The following is a 21,737-nucleotide window of genomic DNA, read 5'->3' on the forward strand; positions in this document are numbered from 1 at the left end:
AAGGAACAAAAAGTGGGTCAACTGTTCTAATACTGTAGTCACTGATTAAAGGGGTGTCTCTATTATTTCTCAGGCTATATCCTGTCGTCTCATCTATTTTCATTCATTCAAGATGGCATTCACATAATGTCACCGATATACATTCATGTTGTGATTTCACAAAATAAGCAGAGACAGGGTGTTTTGCTGAAAAAAGAGATGGTTTAATGTATCAATTATGTACTACAATCAGCATTAGAGGGAAAAGTAAATGCACACACATGCACTCACACAATCATTCACACATCTAACACATACTAAAGTCAAATTGTACAAACCACCTGCTCAGTACAAAAGCATTCTCAGCCTGAGTTCATCAAATGGACAGAGAGTTCTGCAGTATCAAGGGCTCTGAAATGCCAATCTGTTATCAATCATAGGTTACACTTAAGAACAACACATGAATTGATGGCCATCAAGGCCAAAATATGCCAGCGAACTGCACTTAACAGAAACAGGGAGATGGTACAAAACAAAATAGAAAGCATGTCGTCACAATGACCAACATTTCAACTACATGGGGTTGGGCATTATACTTTGCAATATGACACAACATAAAACATGTATGCAAAGTGAAAAAATAACTACTTGATGACCATGTAACTCAATACCACAGACAAACAACTAAACAAAAACAACATGAGAAATAAATAAATTGTGAAAATGAAACTCACAGGGCTCAAAACAGAAAAATACGCTTCATTTACGTTTAACTGTGCTGATTCACCAATACTCTGAGAATGACCAAGTAGTTGAAATTTGGGATTTCAAGGAATTATCAAATTAGATGAGATCCTTAAAAGGTTGGTCTTCAGCCATCAAATCATATTAACTGTTACATTGCAAAACATTAAGACAGAGTGGGACGGAAAAACAAAGGACGAATTAGGCTACCATAAAATTGACGAAGAAGACAAGAGGACATTTTCCCAGCTGACAAACGTTGTCAGGTGAGATCCCTGTTTCTCAATTCAACAGTGGCAAGCATTTGACTTCATTTCACCTTCAACTTCATTGTAACAGTCAAGTATCCATCAATGACAAATTAGACACACAAAAAAGAAATAAAAAAATAATAATAAGCGCATTGGGTTGTCTGTCTTGCTCATTTTAAGATGGAAGATATATTTGGCTGGTGTGAAAATAACGAATAGTGCACCCTGAAATGCAGTACCGATTTTAAATTTGTATCCGAATGACTATCCTATGGAATACCATACCAATACCATGTTCAACAGTTAGTTGGCATGCCACGTTATCATTATGTAACATAGCCTAGATACAGAACAAGCATCCAATGGGAACACAACATTGGCTTTAGTGTTCTCGTTTTCACTAAATAGTCTTTCTGTCTACTTTTTCCATCCTATATATTCACTGCAAAATTCACTCCATCTAGAACTACTTGCTCTCCAATTTAAATTCACTCCATAACCACAACAACCTGCAATATTCAGTCCCAGATATCCCTTGCATATATGTGGTTTTTGATGAGGCAGTTCAGTACTATTGACTGTAGTGGTGTACAAAAAATATACATGTTTCATCACTTCAGTTACCCCTAGTCAGTTACCCCAAAGCAGGAAGCCATTGATCCACTCATCCTCCTCCCCCACAACCATCATCTTTACCACAACCATTTTCCCAACAATTATCATCAATGATCACTGATATTTGTAATTATTGAGCACCCTCCATGTCCACACCGTCTCTGGCAGTATAGTGTGTGAGACTGTGTGAAGAGCAGGAGAGTGTGTGAGATAAGCAATGAGTAAGTGATGTATCTAAGGGGTTGTGTGAGGGGTAATTGCAGCCCCTGCTGCCTGCAGGTCAGGGGCACTATACAGTACTGATAAAGGACAGAGAGACTGAGGGGTAGCGGTATGATACAGGGGGTAGGGAACATGGGATAGTGGTAGAGCGACAGTCAAACAATATTTTATTGACCTCTCTTGTACCTGTATCAGTAATGATGGTCAAAGTGACACAAAATCAATTGAAAGTTAGTACCACTACAGGGAACCTTTAAGTTTGACTTGACGAGTCAACCTGTCACAGTCAGCCCCAGGTAGAGGGACACCCCTGATTCCACAGGAGTAGGGTGAAGTTACCCCTAGTCACTGATCTGAGGTCAGTTTCTTGTTTCCCCCCACCAATGGTTTAAGTTAGGATATGAGGCAGGTAAGCTGATCCTAGATTTGTGCCCAAGGGGAACTTCTACCCGGAGTGGTGAAAGAGGTAGAGGGGGGTCAAAGGGTGAGACGTCCTGTTAGCAGTCAGTGGAGATTTTAGCCGAGAGGTCTTGGATATGTCGGGCACTGCAGCTCTTACACAGGATGTGTCCATCTAGGGGATAGCAGCCACGCCCCTCCCCCTCTGAGGACAGGAGCAGACCACACTCCTGTGGGGCAGAAAACAGACACAGAGTCAATTCAGGTTCAGCAACTGACCATCACATACAAATGTGATAACCAGCCAAACTGTAAACCAACGTCATTCAACTTCCGCCTGGGAGTGCCATCTCTCTCTCAGATCAGATGAAATACTAGGCTAGATCTTCACACTTCACAGAATGTGCCTTTCTAACTCATCTCACACACATACAAGCAAACCAGCTCCTCACCTCACACACGTAGCAGTTGACGTGGAAGCTGCGATCCAGAGCCACGATCCTAACTGTCTCCTCCTGGCCCGGTTCAGGCATGATGGCCTGGCCACACACAGAGCAGCGAGGGGCAAACTTCCTGTGAATAAGTGGAAGTACCGATCGTGAGGAGTCCATTTCAAAGATCATACTCAGAGTCAAACTTTGACAAAGAAGCAGCACAATGCCATGTATGGACAGGTATGCTCATCTCACATGAGTCAAGAGCCTATTGAAACTAGGGTATAGATTCACTTATACTTATAGGGGACAAATAGATACAGCTAACTACGTGAGGATGAAGGGAGTGGGTTCCATGCTGACCTGTGGAAGTCCTCTATGCAGTGGATCTGGGAGGTGGCATCCACGGTGAAAGGTACCCCGTCCAGGCAGCAGCCACACACCACACAGTTGAAGCAGCGTGGGTGGTAGGCCTTCCCCATGGCCCGCAGGATACGGTCTAGGATAGGGTTGGAGCACTTGGAGCAGCGCTCTAGGGTACTCTGAGAGTAGACGGAGGGAGGGCACAGACGGGAAGTTAATGACTGAGCAAGGAGGAGATTGTACAGGGGAAAAACGGTAGAACTATGAGAGACATACTGAGATAAACCGACCAACAGATATTTCGAGAGTGATAACCTTGTCAGTGCAAAATGGCATATGGTCACTCACAATGTAACAGCTCTCGCAGTAGCTCTTCTTGTCCAAGGCGTAGAAGGGTTGCCCCCGGAGTCGGGCGTGGCAGGTGATGCAGGTGAAGCACTCCACGTGGAACACCTGCTCCATGGCGATACAGCCACTACCGTCGCCAAGCACGTTGTCACCACAACGGGCACATCGACCTGACAGGAGACAAGAGGGAAATGAGGACAAAGTGTGACCACAGCAACAGGGGCAGGGCATACAGCACAAAGTGTGTGAGTGAAAGTGATTACCTAGATTAGAAATGATCAGGAGAGGGGAGACAACCAGGATTTCTCTTATTAACCATGTTTAGTTAGAATATTTAACACATCAAACATGTATAAGAAGGCATTCCACCAATATGGTATATAGGCCTACCAAAGTATTCCTCTGTAGGGGGGTGATTCATATCATACACCAACTTCTTAGTGAGCCGATCCAATTCCTCCTCTGGTCTTGGAGCTGACCCCTGGTGGACAAATAAATTAATGTGGTTCAAAACGTGAAAATACGTATAAGATGTGCATTTGGAATGACTGTGAGCTATCTGCAGACCAAGTCCTAATGTTTAACATAACTTCAATTGCTAGACTCTTAGAGTCACTCTTTACCTTGCTGCCCTGATAGGCGGGGCTCTGAGCTGATCCTGACCCTGATTGGTGAACCTCAGGTCCTCTTTTGGGCATGGGGCCCTGGTTGGCTCGCCCTCCAGACCCTGCGGCGTTCCCCTTGTAGCCCCCCTCAGAGTGCAGCTCCTGGGCTTGGGAAGCAGGATGGGGAGGATACCAGCCCTGGGGGCCTGCCTGATTCTGGGGTGGGGGGCGTGAGGCCTGCTGGCGTGGCGGGGGTGGTGTGTAGGCCTGCTCAGCTTGCCTCCCCGTCTGGGAGTAGGTGACTGGCTGTGCTGTTTTGACTTGGACACTGAACCTGGGGCCAGTTGGGGTGGAAGCTGTAGTATATGATGCAGGGACAGGCTGGGGATAAGGTTTGGAGGCTGAGGAGTAGGGGTAGTCCTGCTGGTGGGGGGTGGTGTACTGGGGTCCCTGGTGGTCACTGGGGTATGGAGGGGCTGGATGGTACTGGGTCTGGGGGTGAGGGGGGTAACCCACAGATGGCCTGCCCTGGGAAGGTGCTCCAGCCTGGGCTGCAGGTTTGTAGCGGTCCCCTGAGATGTGTTTGTTGTAAGGCACGTTGTCGTACAGCTGGGAAAGGGGAAGGAACAGATGGTAAACATTCAAGGAACAGAGGAATTCGTAAAGTTACCCGAGTAAAAAACACTTCACAAAACATTAGTTGAACCCACTGATAACAAATTTACAGTACTTTCTATAACACAGATGGTACATTTCAAAACATACAATTACGTTAATCAAATCATATCAAACTTAATTAGCAAATTACATAAATGGATGCAATATGAAATGAATAACAGCACATGAGACCTTTTAGCAAGTTACCAAAATACAAGTTATTGTACCATGTAGTGCTGTACCTGAGAGCTTGAGTTCTGTGGATGGCTGTCCAGGTCAGCCAGCATGCATGTGAGAGAGTCAATCTCTGCATCGATGTTAGAGTGGTGTCCACCTGGCTTCTCAGGACCACGGTGCTGAAGTCACAATGAACAAAAGTTAAAGTAAACAAGTGTACAGTAAACATGTTGTCCCCCACAAATTATGTAGTGCCCCTCCTTGTGTAAATTGGTGACAATTATTCAAACGTATGACATTACCAGAATGTGTAGTGCTTATAGTTTCTTCCCCATGGCAGTGGGGCTCACAAACAAGCTCCCTGCCTCTCACTGACTCTGGGGCTTCCACCCCCCCCCCCCCCCCCCCACCCTGTCTCTCTCACACACACACACACACACACACAATGCACTGACAGTGTAATTTATCATTATTTAAAATTAATCTAATTAATAGTGTACATGCCCCATACCCATTTCACAGCCTCTAGCCTCATTGTCACTTAGCCCCGCACAGCCTACAAAATGTTCTGTTTTGCTGTTCTTTTTTTGTACATTTGTAAATTTGTTTTTGCTATTTTGTAAATTTCTTGTCAATATTTGCTATTGTTTTTTATGTCCCATGCACCAACCTCACCAAGTCAATTTCCTGTATGTGCAAATATACTTGGCCAAATAAAAGAATTCTGATTCTGATTCATTATCAGTTTTCCACAGCCAATTGTGTTTATTTAAAGGCTGTCCACGGATTTGAGGTAGGCTGAAAAATAACAGGAGCTTGTAGTGCTTATTTGAAAACAGTCAATTGGCCAAAAGGTGTGGTCTGAGATGCGCTCTCCTCTTTGTACACTATTATGATGTTTTTAATGATAACAACACCATCACAAAATAAATCAGTGTCACCTCGACACTCTTAAACAATCTCTATGGCAACACGCATCCTTCACCATAGTTTTGTCAAAATTGGGTCAATCACTGTAATTTTGTAAATGCCGCATCTGTATGGCAAGATGCATCACTCATGGATGAAAATATGGATGGACAAAAAAATAATTTGCATCGGAGCAAGAGTGTGCAGCTCTCTTTCTATCATTCACTCAAGTTTTGTCAAAATTGTCCCAGTGGTGTGATGTCAGAGATACAGCCTGTGACATATGAACGGACAGAAGTTTGTGACATACGAACGGACAGAGACTGTATCATAGTCCCCTCCCCGATCAGTGAGGGACAATAAATGGGTACCTTTTCAACAGAGAGACAGGTACACTTACAATAGGTTTGTATTGTTCTCTTTATCAAAATACTTATATATTATATAGATATAATTTCAAACTCATAACACAATATAATGGATATAGCTAGCTATATGCAGTGTGTTCCACCTACCATTAGCTCATAGCTGTCAATGTGTGGGTTCCAGTTGCGGTCTTCTGCAGGGCCATGGGGAGCTGGGTAATAGTGGTCACTTGATTTAGGATGAAACCCTGGATCCTCTTGGTGCTGATGCTGCATAACTCCACCTTTGGAACAAACACAAAAACAAACTTTTGTGTGACCTGCAGTACAGTTAAGATAAACTAGGTTAGAGATTTTATTCTGAGCCAGGTTTAACCCAAGATGAGTTCAAGGCCCTTCCATGTTCTTACTTGTGGGTCCTGTGGCCATGTACCTAGTGGCCATTCCTCCTCCGTTCTGGTCATAGATGCCATATTTGGGCCGGGGGTCCGTGGTGACTTTTTTGGGAGCTCTGTAGGCGGCTGGTCCAGAGTGAGACATTGGGGGAACGGGTCTCTCTGGGCTACCCAGAGTCCTCGGCGGAAGCCAAGTAGGACCGGACATGTCAGGGTTCTGAGCAGAAAAGGGTCATGGGGAAACTGTTAGACATTTTGCCTATTCATATGACCTCATAATAAGGCTGCATCAATTATTGAAATCAATGAATATGTATCGATTATAAATTATCGATTTTCAAAATATCCGAAATACATTTTACAATGTGAAAGGTCAAACTCAGCGTTTTAGGATACCAATATCATGTATTGGGGTGTATGATGAGGCACATTTCTCAGAGATTGAATGAAAAGTAAAACATTTATGCAATCCTGTCATACTGAGAATTTACACTTACTGATTATGACTGACTATGATACTGACAAAATCAATGTGCTATGTTCTGTTCCAGATTTTCAGACACTGCCACTCAAAGTGGGACATGCATACCTGCTGTGTGTATTTATGTAACAGGTAACCACTGGAAACGAAGAGATGCTACCTTCTGAGTTTCCTATGGCAACTACCACTTAACATTTAACAATAGGCTTGTGGTTGAGAAGCAGGAAGATATAGCCATTCCCAAGGATGTGGGGATTTCCAGAGGACAGGCATACAACTCTCACTAACACACACACACACACACACACACACACACACACACACACACACACACACACACACACACACACACACCTCTCAGTTCACACCTCACAGTTCACAAATCCCACAGGTGCAAAGCCCATGGCTTGTTCCATGGTTACCCATGGTTTACATCACCTACAATAGTTATTGTCTGTGATGTTTACACTCCGCTCTAAATGATCCCGAGTCGTTTTACAAAACAAAAGAGGAAATGTTGTGTAATGATCTCTCTCCTGAAACACCTGGTTTACAAACAATATCTATTACACAAGAAGGTCCTCTGTGAAAAAACAAAAACATGAACCAATCGGTCCAATAGCTGACTAGACTGTAATTAGATTTTGTTTATTAGACCGCAACAATCATCTGGTAAGAAAGCTTACAACTTTTGACCATGAGAGGTAAAATATGCATATCTTACAAACAAAATGCCCACTACATAGTCAGAACAACCAACCTATCTTTCAATTAACTAAGCACATTTAAATTGCTGCATTCATCATAAACAGCTCTGTTAGTCGGCTATCATTCAATGTCCACTGCCACAATGTGCAAAGGAGTAGCCTAGCTGTCCCAATTGCGTCCTGATTTAAACCTACTAAATCCGGCTGAGCACACACTCAAAGCCGAGGATTGCTGGGCCGGAAAATTAATCACAGTAGCTTTATCATTCTGTGATTAAATCAATTTGCTAAAGTCCTACAGTAGATTATTGATAGTCAAACACCAAATGTATAGTAAATGTATAGTAATCCCGAGCAGCAGCACAAGGAATCGAGCGAAATGTCAAACTTGGACTGAATTGGAGGAGTACCGTAGGCTACGCTAAAGTTGATAAATGTTTCATTATGTCACTGTTTTGTTACATTGTCGCATAAACTACACAATTTCATTGTGGCAGAAGAATGCTAGGGTGTGTAATGTGGCCATGAACAATAGAATCAACATGTCCTACCTCTTAAAATCCCGAAGCCGTCTGTCTCCTTGCTTTCACACTCATCTACAAATGAAAAACATTATTCACAAAACGGCGAAGCGACCATAATCACATAGCCTATCAACCATACAATGTTCTATTACAGTAACTCTAGGCACCACGGGAAAAACAGCGCCCTACAGCATTATGTCATGATATGTTTTTTTGTCAAGTTTCGCAGCACGTAGGGCAGAAGACCATAGTCTATTTCTGCCGTGAAAAATAACTGTTTTCCAATAGCCTATTAGTCTGAAATTCGTTTGCAGCGTCAATGTATCAATGTCGGTTACAGTACACTGTAGAAACCGTGTACGGCAATGCAATAGAGGGAAAATTACAACAATTAACTTTATGGTATGTTTGTTTACTTGTTAAGATAATGTAGCGACTGGCTACTCGTCTTCTAAAGGCTATCATAAGCAAGATAACGGTACGTGCTGCACACAAACAACTTGCCAATGCAAGTTGCCCTTCTTCTTTAGTTTGATTTTGTATAAAACAGAGTAATTAGTTGTTCTTAAACAACTTTCTTTGGTGGTCAGTTTCGTTAACCTACTTTCTCATGGTTCCTGCGTTTGTCACAGGCCTACACCAGCGGGACTCGTCATGATGGCATTCCAAATGCGTGACGTGGTGTGGTCGTGAACTGTGCCGCACGGTTGTGCTATACCTTGAAGTTAACCCACTTCAAGGTATAGCACAAAACCTATTTTGTATAGTCTACCCTCAAGACTCTTTTCTTGTGTTGTCTTTTCAGCCAAAATGGAGTGGGAGTCTGGGGAATTAAAGGTATTAAAGGGTAGTTTACCCAAATTACAAAATCGCATACTGTATTTGGTTTCTTACCCTGAAAGGAGTCTATGGACAAGGACAGACTTCAATCCACACTTCTGGTTCTGTTTATCTGGGCACTGTAATTGTTAAAAAGGCAGTGGACCCAAATCAACGGACCTTAAATTAGCATGTTTGAAATGTCATGCTCAGATAATCTAAAAGTATTTTAAATCAAGTAATTGAGTCTCTTCAGAGCATTTGATATGATTTGGGGATGGAGTTTCAAACATGCTAACTAAGGGTCCATTGACTTACACACCAAGTCATCTTGTGACAGTGCGTCTAAAGTGATAGGTTGTTATAATTAAACACGTCATAGTAGGGTGCAAATAGGAGAGCACACCTCAGACTGCACCTTTTGGCCAATTGACTGTTTTCAAATAATACTGTCAAATCCTTAAAAATGAATCAAATAAGCACTACAAGCAGTGTAGGTTATACGTTTGAAAAACTGTCACCAATTCATACAAGGAGGGGCGCTTCATCATTCTTGGGAGATAACATGTTTACTGTACACTTGTTTCAAATAAGTCTTTCCATTTCTCCCCTGCTAGAACTGAGTTTTTCTCTTTTTCTCTCTTTTTGTATTTGAGCCCAGGAGAGGCCAATCCCCCAACCTTTGCGAGGTATCTCCTCCCACCCCACATAGAGCCAGGCACACTGCTTCAAAGGAAGCTCTTTTTCAGTATTCTGCTTTATTGTTTTTGTTGCCCATTGTTTTTCTTTTTTTCTTTTTATTCCTGTCCCCCTGCCATCTTCCAAAGGAGACAAACAAGAACCCCTCCCACCCCTCCTTACACCCCCGTCAACCTCCATCCTCCCCCGGATAGTGCTAACAACTTGCCCTTATATGTCCACAATGCTCAGCAAGCACAGGAAGAGACAGTTTATGTGAATCTGTGTTATGTTTTCAGGAGGTGTTGTCAACACTTGTCAGCACCAACCATTGAACAGAATGTCAAAGCATGGTATTAGCACTTGCCTTTTAAGGTATACAATACATTAGGTTTGTCAGTCAGCAAAGCAACAGCCCAATTAAGGGATTCCCCTAAATTGCAAGCATGTATATTGCTATAAAATTGAAGAATTTATTGATAAATGCATTATGTTCATGAAAATATAGTTTTTTACAAGTGTAAAGTTATTTAATTAATTTAATTAGCGTGACGGAGTGCACCCAAACAGAAGAGAGGCAGAGGTCCTATCTGACAATATGGAGAAGGTGTTAAAGTGGTGAGGGGACGCTAGTCCTAGCCCTGTTAAGGTAACCCCAATCCATTTCCCTCATAGACGGCCAAGAAAATCAGTTTCAGCACAGGCTAGCAAATTGGCCTTCGCCTCAGGGGAGTTATCCACCCTAGAAACACCAGACGATTTTAAAATGAGAAATGGGCTTGGACTACTACATTAAATGCCAGAAACCTAATAAATAAAATTGACTTCATCAACACATGGGCTCAGCATATTGATATCTCTGGCAGACAAACATGCCCCTTTAATCGCCTTAGAATTGAGAATAGAACTAATCATTGGTGAGAAACCAGGCCTGGGCCAAAGCAGACTCAGACTCAGTAACTAATTGGCAGGTTTTCAGACAACTGAGAAATGCACCTCATCAATTAAGAAAGCTAAATCAATCTACTACCCCCACTGAGCGTGTCCAAGCTTTAAATAGGTTTGACAAAGACTTGACGTTCAGAAAATATACGGAGGAGCTTGTTAAAAAGCTAAGATTTAAGGTGTGTTCCTTTACAGGAATAGATCTTGCCTTTCCCTGAACAGCAGAAAGGAGACTGCAATCGTCCTTCATGCCAGTGCTTGATTATGGTGATATCATCTACCAAAATGCTGCAGCCACTACTCTTAAACCTTTGGATGCCATCTACCATAGCACCCTTTGCTTTATCACAGGTGATAGTTTTAATATTCATCATTGCATACTTTATCATTACTCCCCTTTTGTGTATAAAGCCCTACTGCATAAACTTGCAACTTACATAACCTCATTATTGAAATTCAAGAACATAAATGGCCTATCTCAAAGTTGGTTAACTCTTGAGGTTCCTCGGGTCTCCACCAAATTGTGTAAATCCGCTTTTAGTTAAGGTGAACCTCACTGCTGGAACAATCTACAAAAAAACATTTAAGTTGGTTGTTCTGGTGCCGCTCAGGCAATTTAGGGTGAAGATTGAGGACCTCTTTGGGAAAGATGTGATTTTTTCTCTTGATATATTGTGGTTTTATATGATGTATTGATTTCTGTATTTAACTCTGTTGTATTTTTAATGTGTTGTTTTGTAATTGTATAGATATTGTGGACAGGGTGCACCTGCAAAAGAGGCCTTGGTCTCAGTGTGTTTTCCCCCGTATAAATAACGGTTAAATAAAATTTAAATTTAAATTTTGTCTTACATTTTTCAGACCTGCATTTATATGCACTTCTTTATATAACCATAATGTTACTGTATATGTTTCATCCAACTGGTGTCTTGTTCAGTATAAGAACCATAATGAACACATGAGAGTTATACTGTACAGTTCTGAGCACTACAGTATCAAGGCATTGGACACTGACAGATAGGGTTACATACAGTAGGGGAAGTCACTATTAGCTTAGCACAGCCTTGCCAATGGGACAGACTGAATGGCTTCCGCCCATTGGCGAACCTGTTAAGTAATGTTCTCACTTTTCCTTAACCACCCCCCTCTTCCGTTCTTCTCACAATGCCTGGAAGTCGCCTAGACCCTCGCCTACTTCTCTGTTTTCTTAAATGTTGTTTTTCTGTTGTTTTTTCTAAAGACACAATTGATCCGGCCTCCATCAAAACAAATAAAAGCACAAGGACACACACACGCACTCAACACCCCTCACAAACACTCTACTTCCGATTCACATCTATAGAGGATTTATACCCAAACATGGCAATTTTGGATTTTTGTTGTTGTTGAGTGTGCAGCATTTATGCATTTATTGTAAAAAAAAATGTATTTGTATATTATGAATGTTTCTTTTTATTTGATTTCATCGTGGTACAATAATTTACTTCTGGTTCATGATATAAGCAGCATTTTGGCCTTCCTGGTAATAGTGTATTTAACGCCTTAATTCAATTTGTGATTCAGTTACAGTAACTGCCCTTAAAAACATACAAAGATAAGAAATGCTTGTTGTGTCATATTTGCATCTTGCATCACCCTAGCGGAATCCCTACTGTTTCTGAAAGCTCCTTTAATCTCATTCAACCTCGATCACCTTGTAACTCGTTCAAGGTCTTCTACTATGTGAAACACTTTGATCTGAAGGAAATGCACAGTGCACTTTAGCAGCCCTCTATGAGCTGTGTACATGTCCCGAACCTCATTGTGAACCAAGGCGGTACTGAAGATGAGGTAACTTTCCGCTTGTTTTTTTAGTTATTGGTGACCTTTGACTCCCTCATCCCCCCTCACTACCCCTACCTCTGCCTCCTGCCTCGCTTATTATTGACGGATGTCCTGCGCGGGCGTTTTCATCCCCGTCTCAGAGCGCCTAGCAGGATGCATTCAGAGATGGTGTATGTGTGTGTGTGTGTGTGTGTGTGTGTGTGTGTGTGTGTGTGTGTGTGTGTGTGTGTGCTTCACAGTTCCTGCACATCTGTCTGCTGCATTTTTCTATCAGTCTTGGGAAGGTTGTTTTTCAAACCAGGAGAGGGTATCTCCCATATCCCCATATCGCTTTTTCCCCCCACTCTCCCATTTCCTTCCTCCAAGTGCCCATAACATGTTGGTCCCTCCCCTCAGACAGCAAGCCAGAAGCTTCCGGAAGGACTGCAGGAGTGCTTATGAATCCATCTCCACCTGGATCTGTCACCTCAGCAATCTTTAGCATTTATAAAACATCCTGTATTTGACTTACAAGGAGCAGAAGTTCTCAAACTTAAATTATGAAATTGAGTAGGGACCTGAGGAATTCCTGACTTGCTTTTTTCTCTTGTAGTTCCATCCTCCAGTACCAAGAGGTCAACACAGCACCCTCTCAAACCATGTGTTGATACTAAAGTTGCAGATCCATAATACTCACAATACTTTAACCAGACTGCATATAAACGTATCTTTTAAGTTAACAATGTTCAAAGAAGGATTCCAAGGATTCATAGAAGCAAATTTAAAGTAAAAAGTGTTAAAATATTTTAGCTAACTGCCTGGAGTGTGGAGGCACATGCAGTGTTGCGTTGAGGATACGGTTTGAATTACATGTTGATTGTGACAGGTCGGGTGGTCAAGAATTTCTCAGGTCCTTTAATACTCATGAGTAGTAGATATTATAACATCGGATACGATGGTAGAGCAAGCAACTGGTGTGAAATAATAAAATGTTCCATCACTCCACTCCATCATACGGAACACAAAGTTGAGTAATTTGAGTAATTTTGGGTGGTAGGTAGCCAGAACCAGGTTGCAAAAAAAGTAGGTATTGAACTAGCAACAGGAGGGCTGCCAGTTTCAGCTCCCAGTTCGAGCTCCTGCCGTTGTGCCCTTGAGCAAAGCCCTTAAAAAGATGGTAAAGGATCTTTGCGACTACCCATTTGAAACTCAGTAATCTTTTTAAAAGCTTTATTTTGTCCTTCGATCAACACTGTATCGATACCATACTGTATCGATTGTATGGCTGTTTAATATCTATTCAATCTATTAGTAACTAGTTTCAATATTATACGTGCACCTGGAGTGCGTGTGGCCATAGACTTGTGTGAAACTGACACGCGCGGACCAGTTTTTGGCTCTTTAACACTTAACACCAAACAAGCTGCAGAGGAGCTGCACCGTTGCTGACCTTATGCTCCTCTCACAATGTGTGTTTGTGCGTTGTCGAGAACAGAGCAACAGAGCATACAAAATGTCATTCTAACAGATGGAGTTACAAGGTTGTATTTCATATTATAACATTTTTTAAACATTCAACATCCCAATAGTGTGGACCAAAGCACTCCAGCCTGATATGGCAGTTTTCCAATTTGGGGCATGGTGTGTTTATTTAACATGCAGGTATTCTTCAAACTTCCTCTCAGACAGTTTCCTTTGTCCTGGAGAGGGGTTAAGGGGAGGAAAGCGTTGGTGGAAGATCTGCTTTGGTCATGTTAACTCCTGGATAGCACTGCACAGCCTTCCAGCTCCCTGAGGATCTTCATATATACTTTTTCTACATGACACAAAAACACACTACACTTTCCTGACATTAGTTTACAGAGATATGGGGCTACAAAAACGAATAGTTCACTAAAAATACCCGGAGCACAGGGCCAGGGCTTGGGCCTTTTCCTGCAAAGCTTCCAGGGTACGCGTGGGCCGTTGAGGAAAGAGGAAATGAGCACCCCTGGCTGTATGGAGCTTCCTGCGCAACGTTATAAAGAGTCCCCTCCCACTGGCCACCCTCGACACTCCTGCTCAGACACAGTGGAGGCAGTAGGTTAGCCTTGCCTGGAGCTGTTAGAGATTGCAAAGCCTGATAGCAGAGCTGAGGGGTTTGAGGACAGCATCTTGCACATTGGTTCTCGTCCCTGCTGGTCGGGGTGAGTGGAGACGTTTTTATTTTACAGCATTTTAAAGATGTTATTCCAGGATTTGATAATTTATTGCCAGTCTGGTTTTGTATAATTTATATTCGATTTTTTTTGGGATTAATTATCTTCAAAACTAGGGTTAGGGTAGACATATAAAAGGTATCATTTAGGGGCTAATTTATGTATGGATAATACAAGAAATCTGTGGCTATATTATTTTTCTTTAAACATGACATATTTCAAATCATACAAAGTAATTGGTAATGACTTGACATTTCAACATTATTTTTGCTGGCCCACTTCTCACACAGTATTATTATGCAATGAGTGTAGTAAGATGCATAGGTACAGTATGTATGATATTGCTAAACGTAAATACGTAAATAATGTTTTTTTGTCTTTTAGGTACGAGTAGGGAGCTGGTCTCGCCTAATAGATGCGTCCAGGATACTGCAGGCTATTTATACTGTCTTCTGCACCAAGGTAAGTCAGTGTTAGGAACACTGTGACTAGTGTTGTCACTGTGAGTAAACTCATGTGAAAGATATCAACCATAGTCACATTCAATTCAATATGACGAACTCAGAATGCAACCAAGGAGCAGAAGATCAAAATTAGATGAGCCCACTGTACTGATGTTATCAACTGTACTGATATACAACATACATTATAACATCCCCTCTGTTCTCTGCTGCTCTCACCAACAAAAGATGAGCAAGATGCAGGTGGTGGAGGGATACAGGGTCAACTGCAGGAGTGAGGCTAGTACTGAGGCAGCAGCGGAGGGATACGTGAAGGAGTTCACACGCCACTCCAGTGATGTACTGCTGAACCTGAATGAGCTGAGGCACCGGAACATCCTGACTGATGCCACCCTTGTGGTGGGCACAGTTCAACTAAAGGCACACTGTGCAGTGCTCATCGCCTGCAGGTCAGCTCAATTTACATTGTCTCTGCCTATTCCTCCATCCTTCTTGTTTTCTCTTCTTTTCTTTTTCATCTATCAGACATTCCATCACTGTTGTTCTCTTTCTTCTCATGTCAGCTTTTCTTGTTTCTCCCTACTATTTTCTCTCCTGTTTTCCTTTTCTCTTTACTGTATATGACTCTCCCACAGTTGTTCTCTCTTCACATGTTTTCCTGCTCTCCTTATCTGCTATTCTTGTCTTTCACTCTCTCAATTTGTCTATCCTCTGCTCTTTATGTTTTTCACCCCCTAACTTTTCCTCCTTTTCTTCTTGTTTTGAATATGGTACACTCACTTATTCCATCTGACTTGGCTTTTTCTCATTTTCCCTCTGTCTGTATCTCTCTTGTTACATTCACCCCCTTGAGCGGTGCATGCATGAATGATTATCGCGATAAGAATCTCAACAAGATATCTCTTTCTCTCCCTCCCTCTCTAAGTGGATTCTTCTACTCCCTGTACTCCCGTCGTGTATCTTCCCCCGGGCGGGCTGGAGTGGAGCAGGCCATGACCCTGTCCCTTCCTGACTCCCTGGACCCAGCCAGCGTATCCCTTCTTCTGGACTTCATGTACACCTCCCACTTGCCCCTGACACCTCACACTGTCACTGGTGTGCTCACCGTTGCCACCTACCTGCAGATGGACCACGTGGCTGACACCTGCCGGGCTTTCATGTTGCACAGGTGATGAGCATTGGGGGCTAAAAGGGATGCTAGCTAACAGGATTAGCTATAGTCATCCAGTGGAAAGTACATTTACATACAGACCATGGCAGGTAGAGACATTTAATTGGGAAGCTTGAGACTACTAGGCAGATGGAGAGCTTTATATTGTGTTAGCAACTGAAAGCATAGCTGTAGCTTTAATTTTTAGGTCAAAGTTTTCAATTTTGTGAAGCGGAAAGTACCTGAATTGACAGTTCCTTTTGTTCTACAGCGAGAGAATGAGAGTGAGGTCCCCTCAATTGGAGCTGGACTCTAGGGTGTCTGCAGTCTCTGTAGCCCTTCAACGGGGAGTTACCTCTAATTTCTTGCTTAGTGAAAGACCCCCCCGACCTGTGCTATCAGCCCCATCCCAGCCAGAGGCAGAGGCAGAGGGTCGTATGTGCCGTGACTCAGCCAGGTGAGAGAGAACGAATGTGACTAGCTGTTTGTGTGTGTGTGTGTGTGTGTGTGTGTGTGTGTGTGAGTACGCCTGCCTCTAGGTTAGTCTGCATGTGCCTTTGTCTAAGTTCGATCATTACATGACTTCCTTTGTTTCTCCTGCAGTGTCCCTGGAGACAGTCTGGCCTCTTTGAAGCCAGGGACTTTCCTGACTCATGAGCCCAGGTTGCAGAAGCTGCTCCCTGGGTCCCCCACCCCCTCCCCAGACAGCCCCTCCCGCTCCAGCTGCCAGCCAAACTCTCCTGCTGAATCCAGCACATGCAACCTCACCAACCACGAAATGGTTTGTCTCTGCAGCCTCTACCTAGGGTGTATGCTAACTGTATTTGCTATATTGATAACAATGATACCAAAGGATTGCATTTATAGATCTTAAAAGTGGTTAACATTCTCATTCACCTCCGATTTATAACAGCCACCTCAGTGATACATGATGGCCATTTTGCCTATTTTGCCCATTTTGAGAGACCAGGATGTTTATTGATTGTGTTCGTTGTGGATCTCTATTTTAGACCCAGAGTGACACCAAGCCCATCCCTGATCCTAAGGCCTGCAACTGGAAGAAATACAAGTACATTGTCCTCAACCCCCTCTGTGCTGTAACCACCGTGAAGGAGGAGGAGCCAGAGGAGAGTCAGCAACAGTTTGGCCATACCCCTGCTCCTGGTAGGATGAATGTGGCACAGAAGCCACCTAAGGGGGTGTTGCCTGGGGAAGGGCATGGTCAAAATGACAGGTGTGTTGACGCTCTCAGAGCAAGAATTGTCTTGAGCATGTTCCTGGAACAGCCAATTAGTATATTTCTGGCCAATGTTTCTACCATGTTTTCCAACATTCACCTCACCAATATGGCATGATTAAGTTTGCGGAGTCATTATAATGATTGGTATTCCCATTTATCAGACAGGGGCAGGCCTCCTGCTGTGATCCTTCTGGCCGTAACCTTCCCCTGGTGCATCATCACCCTGTGGACCACCCAATGGAGCCCCCCATCTATAAGGAGGGCACAGGTAAGCTCCAACCTCCCTCTTCAACAGCCAAGAGAAAAGACGTGTGCTTGTTCAACCCTCTATTGTCCTCTTAGAATTGATTGTAATTGCCTTTGTGTGCTAATGAGTGCAATAGCAGGCTTGGTGAGACATGACATTCTAATATATTTATATATAACTATACAGTATATGTTGCAATAATAAAAATAATATAAATGTATATGTTATAAATATGTGTTTATAGGGATATTTCTTGGGTTGTCAACTGATATAAACATTTACCGATTTATCTGATGTGGAAATCTATCCTTGTCTTCCAGCCTTGTCTTGCACCCTCTGTCTGAAGCCTCGCCCCATCGAGCCAGAAGCTGCTCATCATTCCCAACATCCAATCAAGTGTGAGAACTACTGTTTGCCATTCGCATACTCAGGCAATCTGGGTGGGACAAAGACTCGCTCAGGTGAGGCAATAAACCCATCAAATTGAAATAATTTGCACAAGCTAATTGCCTCTCCTTACAGTTGATTGTAGCCACAGGTAGTCATTAGGTTGACCTTCCCTTGTGACCTGACATTTACGATCCTTGCAGGTGACAAGCCCTACCATTGCAACGTGTGTGGGGCACAGTTCAACAGGCCAGCTAACCTGAAGACTCACTCTCGCATCCACTCTGGAGAGAAGCCATACCACTGTGATACCTGTGGGGCCCGATTTGTTCAGGTGAGGCCCATTGAAGAGGAACTGGGGCTAAAGAGAGGATGTGTGTTTGTGTGTATCTGTGTGTGTATGTGGAGGATCAAAGTGAAGTTATAGATATGGAAAACCTTTAGTTCCTTTCTTGTGCATGTGTGTGTGTGTGTGTGTGTGTGTGTGTGTGTGTGTGTGTGTGTGTGTGTGTGAGAGAGAGAGATATGGGACTACTACTGCAGGTTATTTATTGATGTTCATTTGGTTCATCTGTGTGTGTGGTCTGAAAGGTGGCCCACCTGCGGGCCCATGTCCTGATCCACACCGGGGAGAAGCCGTATCCCTGCCACACCTGTGGCACTCGCTTCCGTCACCTGCAGACGTTGAAGAGCCACCTTCGTATTCACACTGGAGAGAAACCCTACACTGTGAGTATATACCCATGTCTGCTTATTTACTACACACTTACAGTGCAAACTATACTCACACACACACACACACACGGAAACATTTACACTGGAGAGCATCTCTAAAATGTGGGGAGCCATGTTTCCTCATCCTAAGCAACATTTAGTTGGATCTCTGTAATACACAGTTAGATAAGGATATAATAGACTCATTTGTTTTTGGCCTCTCCTGTCCTCTCTCCATTAGTGTGAGAAATGTGACCTGCACTTCCGCCATAAGAGCCAGCTGCGCCTCCACCTGAGGCAGAAGCATGGGGCCGTCACCAACACCAAGGTTCGCTACAAGGTCCTGGCCGACCCCTACCAGCCCATCCTGCAGGCTTGCTAATGTCCTCACTATGACCCCTGATCCCCTAATCCAACCACTAACCCCAAATAGTTTTGCAAATATGATCATCCTTGAAATTTCTAGGGGCCCCCGTAACAACAACCAAGGCTTTAGACTCTTGATGCTCATTCAAAATCCACCCTTAAGATCCAAAGACATGTTTTGCCCCTATATCGAGACGCCAACCATCTATTCATGAATAGTTGTAAGTACATAGGTCCTGACTGAGAATGTGGAAGATATTGAATCCTGTCAAAAGCCCTTTTGGAGAAGATGTTGTCTCACGGTGTAAGAGTTATTAACCGACAGCCAAGCACCTTGCTCCTACAGAGAGGTATTAGGCTGGAAGCAATTTCAATGCACTCATAACCATTAGGGTGACATCTGGATCCTTCCAGAGAAGCTAACACAGGTTGCATGAGACATAGTGGTGTTTTATAATAACAGCTGTTGTTTAGAAATGAAGAGAGATTGTTATGGGTATGTGCTGAGAGTGAACAGAAGGGATGGAGAAAAGATGACTGATATTGTATGTGTAGAAGTGTACTGTATGTGTAGAAGTATAGTGTAGAAGTGTAGAGAGTGTAAGAGATTATAGATGGTCGATACCTGGGGAAAACTGGAAGGCATTGGAGTGGTATGGAGAGAATGATAAAGTAAGTTACTATGAGGTGAAGTATTGTGGTATTGGGTAGAGCAAGTAAAATAATGTTTTTTTGTGTCAGTATTTTTCTTTTCCAGTCTGCATTCATTTGTTAGGACTGAAACATATTACATTACAGCACAATCAAACGTGATCTCATCATTAGCATGTGAAAGGATATCCTGGTTGTGTCAGCTTTAGATAGCTTTTTAACTAATGTATATTCTTTACATACTAAAACCAATGGCCTGGGGCCTATGTGCTGTATGTTTATATTGTATTGAAGAAATTCTGTGACAATTGTGTCATGTGGAGCAGGACTTGCCTGTTATGCCAGTGGTGTATTTTCTATGCTTTATATATTTAAAATGAAGATAAATATCTAGTCATTGGTGCTTAATGATACTTTATTTTAGAGTCCAAGCAGGCAAAGGACTTTAGCTTCTTGTATACTGTATGAAGAGTATGAGCTAGATAATGCACCTGTAAAATGGATAAGAAATGATATTGAAATTGTATGACGTTCTTTTGCTGGACAAAGACAATAACTGTTTTTTTTTAATTAATTAAATTAAATCGACTGCCATTCACAGAAAATGTGTGGTATGAATTCTGTTCTACGTGTTGAAGGTGTGACTGTATGTGCTGCTGACTTTGCAGGAGTGTGAAACTGTGAAAGGAAGAATGTCCTGTCCCATGTCGACTTTTAGGCAGGCCCAAGCCTTAAGCCAATGACCCAGAAGGAATTAGCCACGATGACCCACTGTTGTGACCCAACCCATTGCCTTTCCAAATTAATTAGCAAAGCTATCCCAAGATATAAAACAGGATGTACAGATTATTCCAAGTGCCCATTTTAGCTTGCTTGAGTATCCCTGGAGTTACCCATACTACAGTTTGAAAAACACTGACAAGTGAACTGAAAATGACACGGATCCATTGACATCTCTGAATAATAAATGATGCTGCATCAATATCCCAATACCACAATACGAATGTGTGGGGCTGTGAGTCCAAATTTAAATCTACTTGTATTTTGTGCTAAAGACCTGCAAGCACAGATGCCCCCCCACTCCACCCCAGACTTCCTTCCTCTCATTAAGTCACCCTTTAGAGCCTATGACTCATTTCTTGTGCCTCGCCGCTTCTCTGGGTGTTGGTGAAGGAAGAAACAATGGAGATCTGGGCACCTGTTTCCGTCAAGGCCCTAATGTAGAGACCACACTGTCACCCAGTAACTATGGGTCAGCACACTGCTTCCTAGGGTAAGGGGGCACCGGCCCTGCTGAACTCTCCCACCCTCTGTCATCCCCACTTCCTGTTTAATGATGAGTTGTGGCGAGCTGGAAGCTGAGTTCATTGTCAGTGAGTGGCAGACAAATGTTGGAAATGAGAGGGACTTTCCAACCCTCTCCCCTCTTGCCTCCATTCTACAGGATAATAGCCTTTATACATTTAGGAATGTTGTATCTGGTTGTAACAAAATCCATCCAGACCAAGTATTTTTATTAGGTAACAACAGGTTAGGTAACATTTTGTTTTGCATTGATTCTGATGGGATACTGATTATTATAGAGGAAGAGGGGGGGAGGGAGAGAATTGATTAGGCTACATTGAGTGATGTTTGGTGTTCAAGCAGCTAAATTGTATCAAGTTCAACTTGACCTTTCTGATGAGCCACTCACACTGTGATCTAGTTGTAACTACAGTTGAAAAAAAAAAGCCAGACTGAAACCTAAAACACACCGTCGCACTCTATCGCTGAATAAAAACATCCTTAAAGATATCCTACTTGTTTGTGTTGTTAGGTCTTGCGGAAAGTTGAAATTAAGTGAAAATACTCACCAGAAGTTATATTTGATCAGTTTTTCCTAGTGGCGGTGATTTATTCTGGG

General features: G+C 42.8%; 2 protein-coding genes across 3 annotated transcripts; one reads left to right on the forward strand and one right to left on the reverse strand.

Annotated features, from left to right (window-relative positions):
- Nucleotides 1-228: 228 nt before the first annotated feature.
- On the reverse strand, nucleotides 229-8,837 carry trip6 (thyroid hormone receptor interactor 6). 2 transcript variants are annotated; one of them, XM_083677869.1, is made up of 11 exons: nucleotides 8,780-8,837; nucleotides 8,203-8,247; nucleotides 6,479-6,680; nucleotides 6,219-6,352; nucleotides 4,860-4,973; nucleotides 3,979-4,569; nucleotides 3,746-3,836; nucleotides 3,356-3,525; nucleotides 3,008-3,186; nucleotides 2,663-2,783; nucleotides 229-2,440 (listed from the first exon to the last, which is right to left on the reverse strand). In XM_083677869.1, the coding sequence occupies exons 3-11, from the start codon at nucleotides 6,669-6,671 to the stop codon at nucleotides 2,309-2,311; spliced, it is 1,725 nt and encodes a 574-aa protein (XP_083533995.1). In that variant the 5' UTR covers nucleotides 6,672-6,680; nucleotides 8,203-8,247; nucleotides 8,780-8,837; the 3' UTR covers nucleotides 229-2,308. The 2 variants fall into 2 exon arrangements, with proteins under 2 accessions (XP_083533995.1, XP_083533994.1); XM_083677868.1 differs by lacking the exon at nucleotides 8,780-8,837 and having other exon boundaries at nucleotides 8,203-8,337.
- A 5,695-nt stretch (nucleotides 8,838-14,532) lies between these two features.
- On the forward strand, nucleotides 14,533-20,421 carry bcl6b (BCL6B transcription repressor). Its single transcript, XM_083664869.1, has 12 exons — nucleotides 14,533-14,606; nucleotides 15,003-15,080; nucleotides 15,308-15,528; nucleotides 16,005-16,247; nucleotides 16,501-16,686; nucleotides 16,833-17,010; nucleotides 17,240-17,463; nucleotides 17,631-17,737; nucleotides 18,037-18,177; nucleotides 18,307-18,437; nucleotides 18,695-18,832; nucleotides 19,059-20,421. Exons 3-12 carry the CDS (start codon nucleotides 15,308-15,310, stop codon nucleotides 19,197-19,199), a joined length of 1,710 nt encoding a protein of 569 aa, XP_083520995.1. The 5' UTR covers nucleotides 14,533-14,606; nucleotides 15,003-15,080; the 3' UTR covers nucleotides 19,200-20,421.
- The last annotated feature ends 1,316 nt before the right edge of the window (nucleotides 20,422-21,737 follow it).

Source organism: Argentina silus (genome assembly GCF_951799395.1).
Source record: "Argentina silus genome assembly, chromosome: 1".
NCBI lineage: Eukaryota > Metazoa > Chordata > Actinopteri > Argentiniformes > Argentinidae > Argentina > Argentina silus.

Bases quoted from the DNA above. Each gene is read 5' to 3' on its own strand.
- trip6 (XM_083677869.1), bottom strand. From the start codon at position 6,671: ATGTCCGGTCCTACTTGGCTTCCGCCGAGGACTCTGGGTAGCCCAGAG. The intron at 3,837-3,978 runs GTAAAGAGTGAC...TTTGTCCACCAG, and splicing joins CCGCCTATCAGGGCAGCAAG to GGGTCAGCTCCAAGACCAGA. The intron at 3,526-3,745 runs GTAGGCCTATAT...GTCTCCTGTCAG, and splicing joins CCCTACAGAGGAATACTTTG to GTCGATGTGCCCGTTGTGGT.
- bcl6b (XM_083664869.1), top strand. From the start codon at position 15,308: ATGAGCAAGATGCAGGTGGTGGAGGGATACAGGGTCAACTGCAGGAGT. The intron at 15,529-16,004 runs GTCAGCTCAATT...TCCCTCTCTAAG, and splicing joins GCAGTGCTCATCGCCTGCAG to TGGATTCTTCTACTCCCTGT. The intron at 17,011-17,239 runs GTTTGTCTCTGC...TCTCTATTTTAG, and splicing joins ACCTCACCAACCACGAAATG to ACCCAGAGTGACACCAAGCC.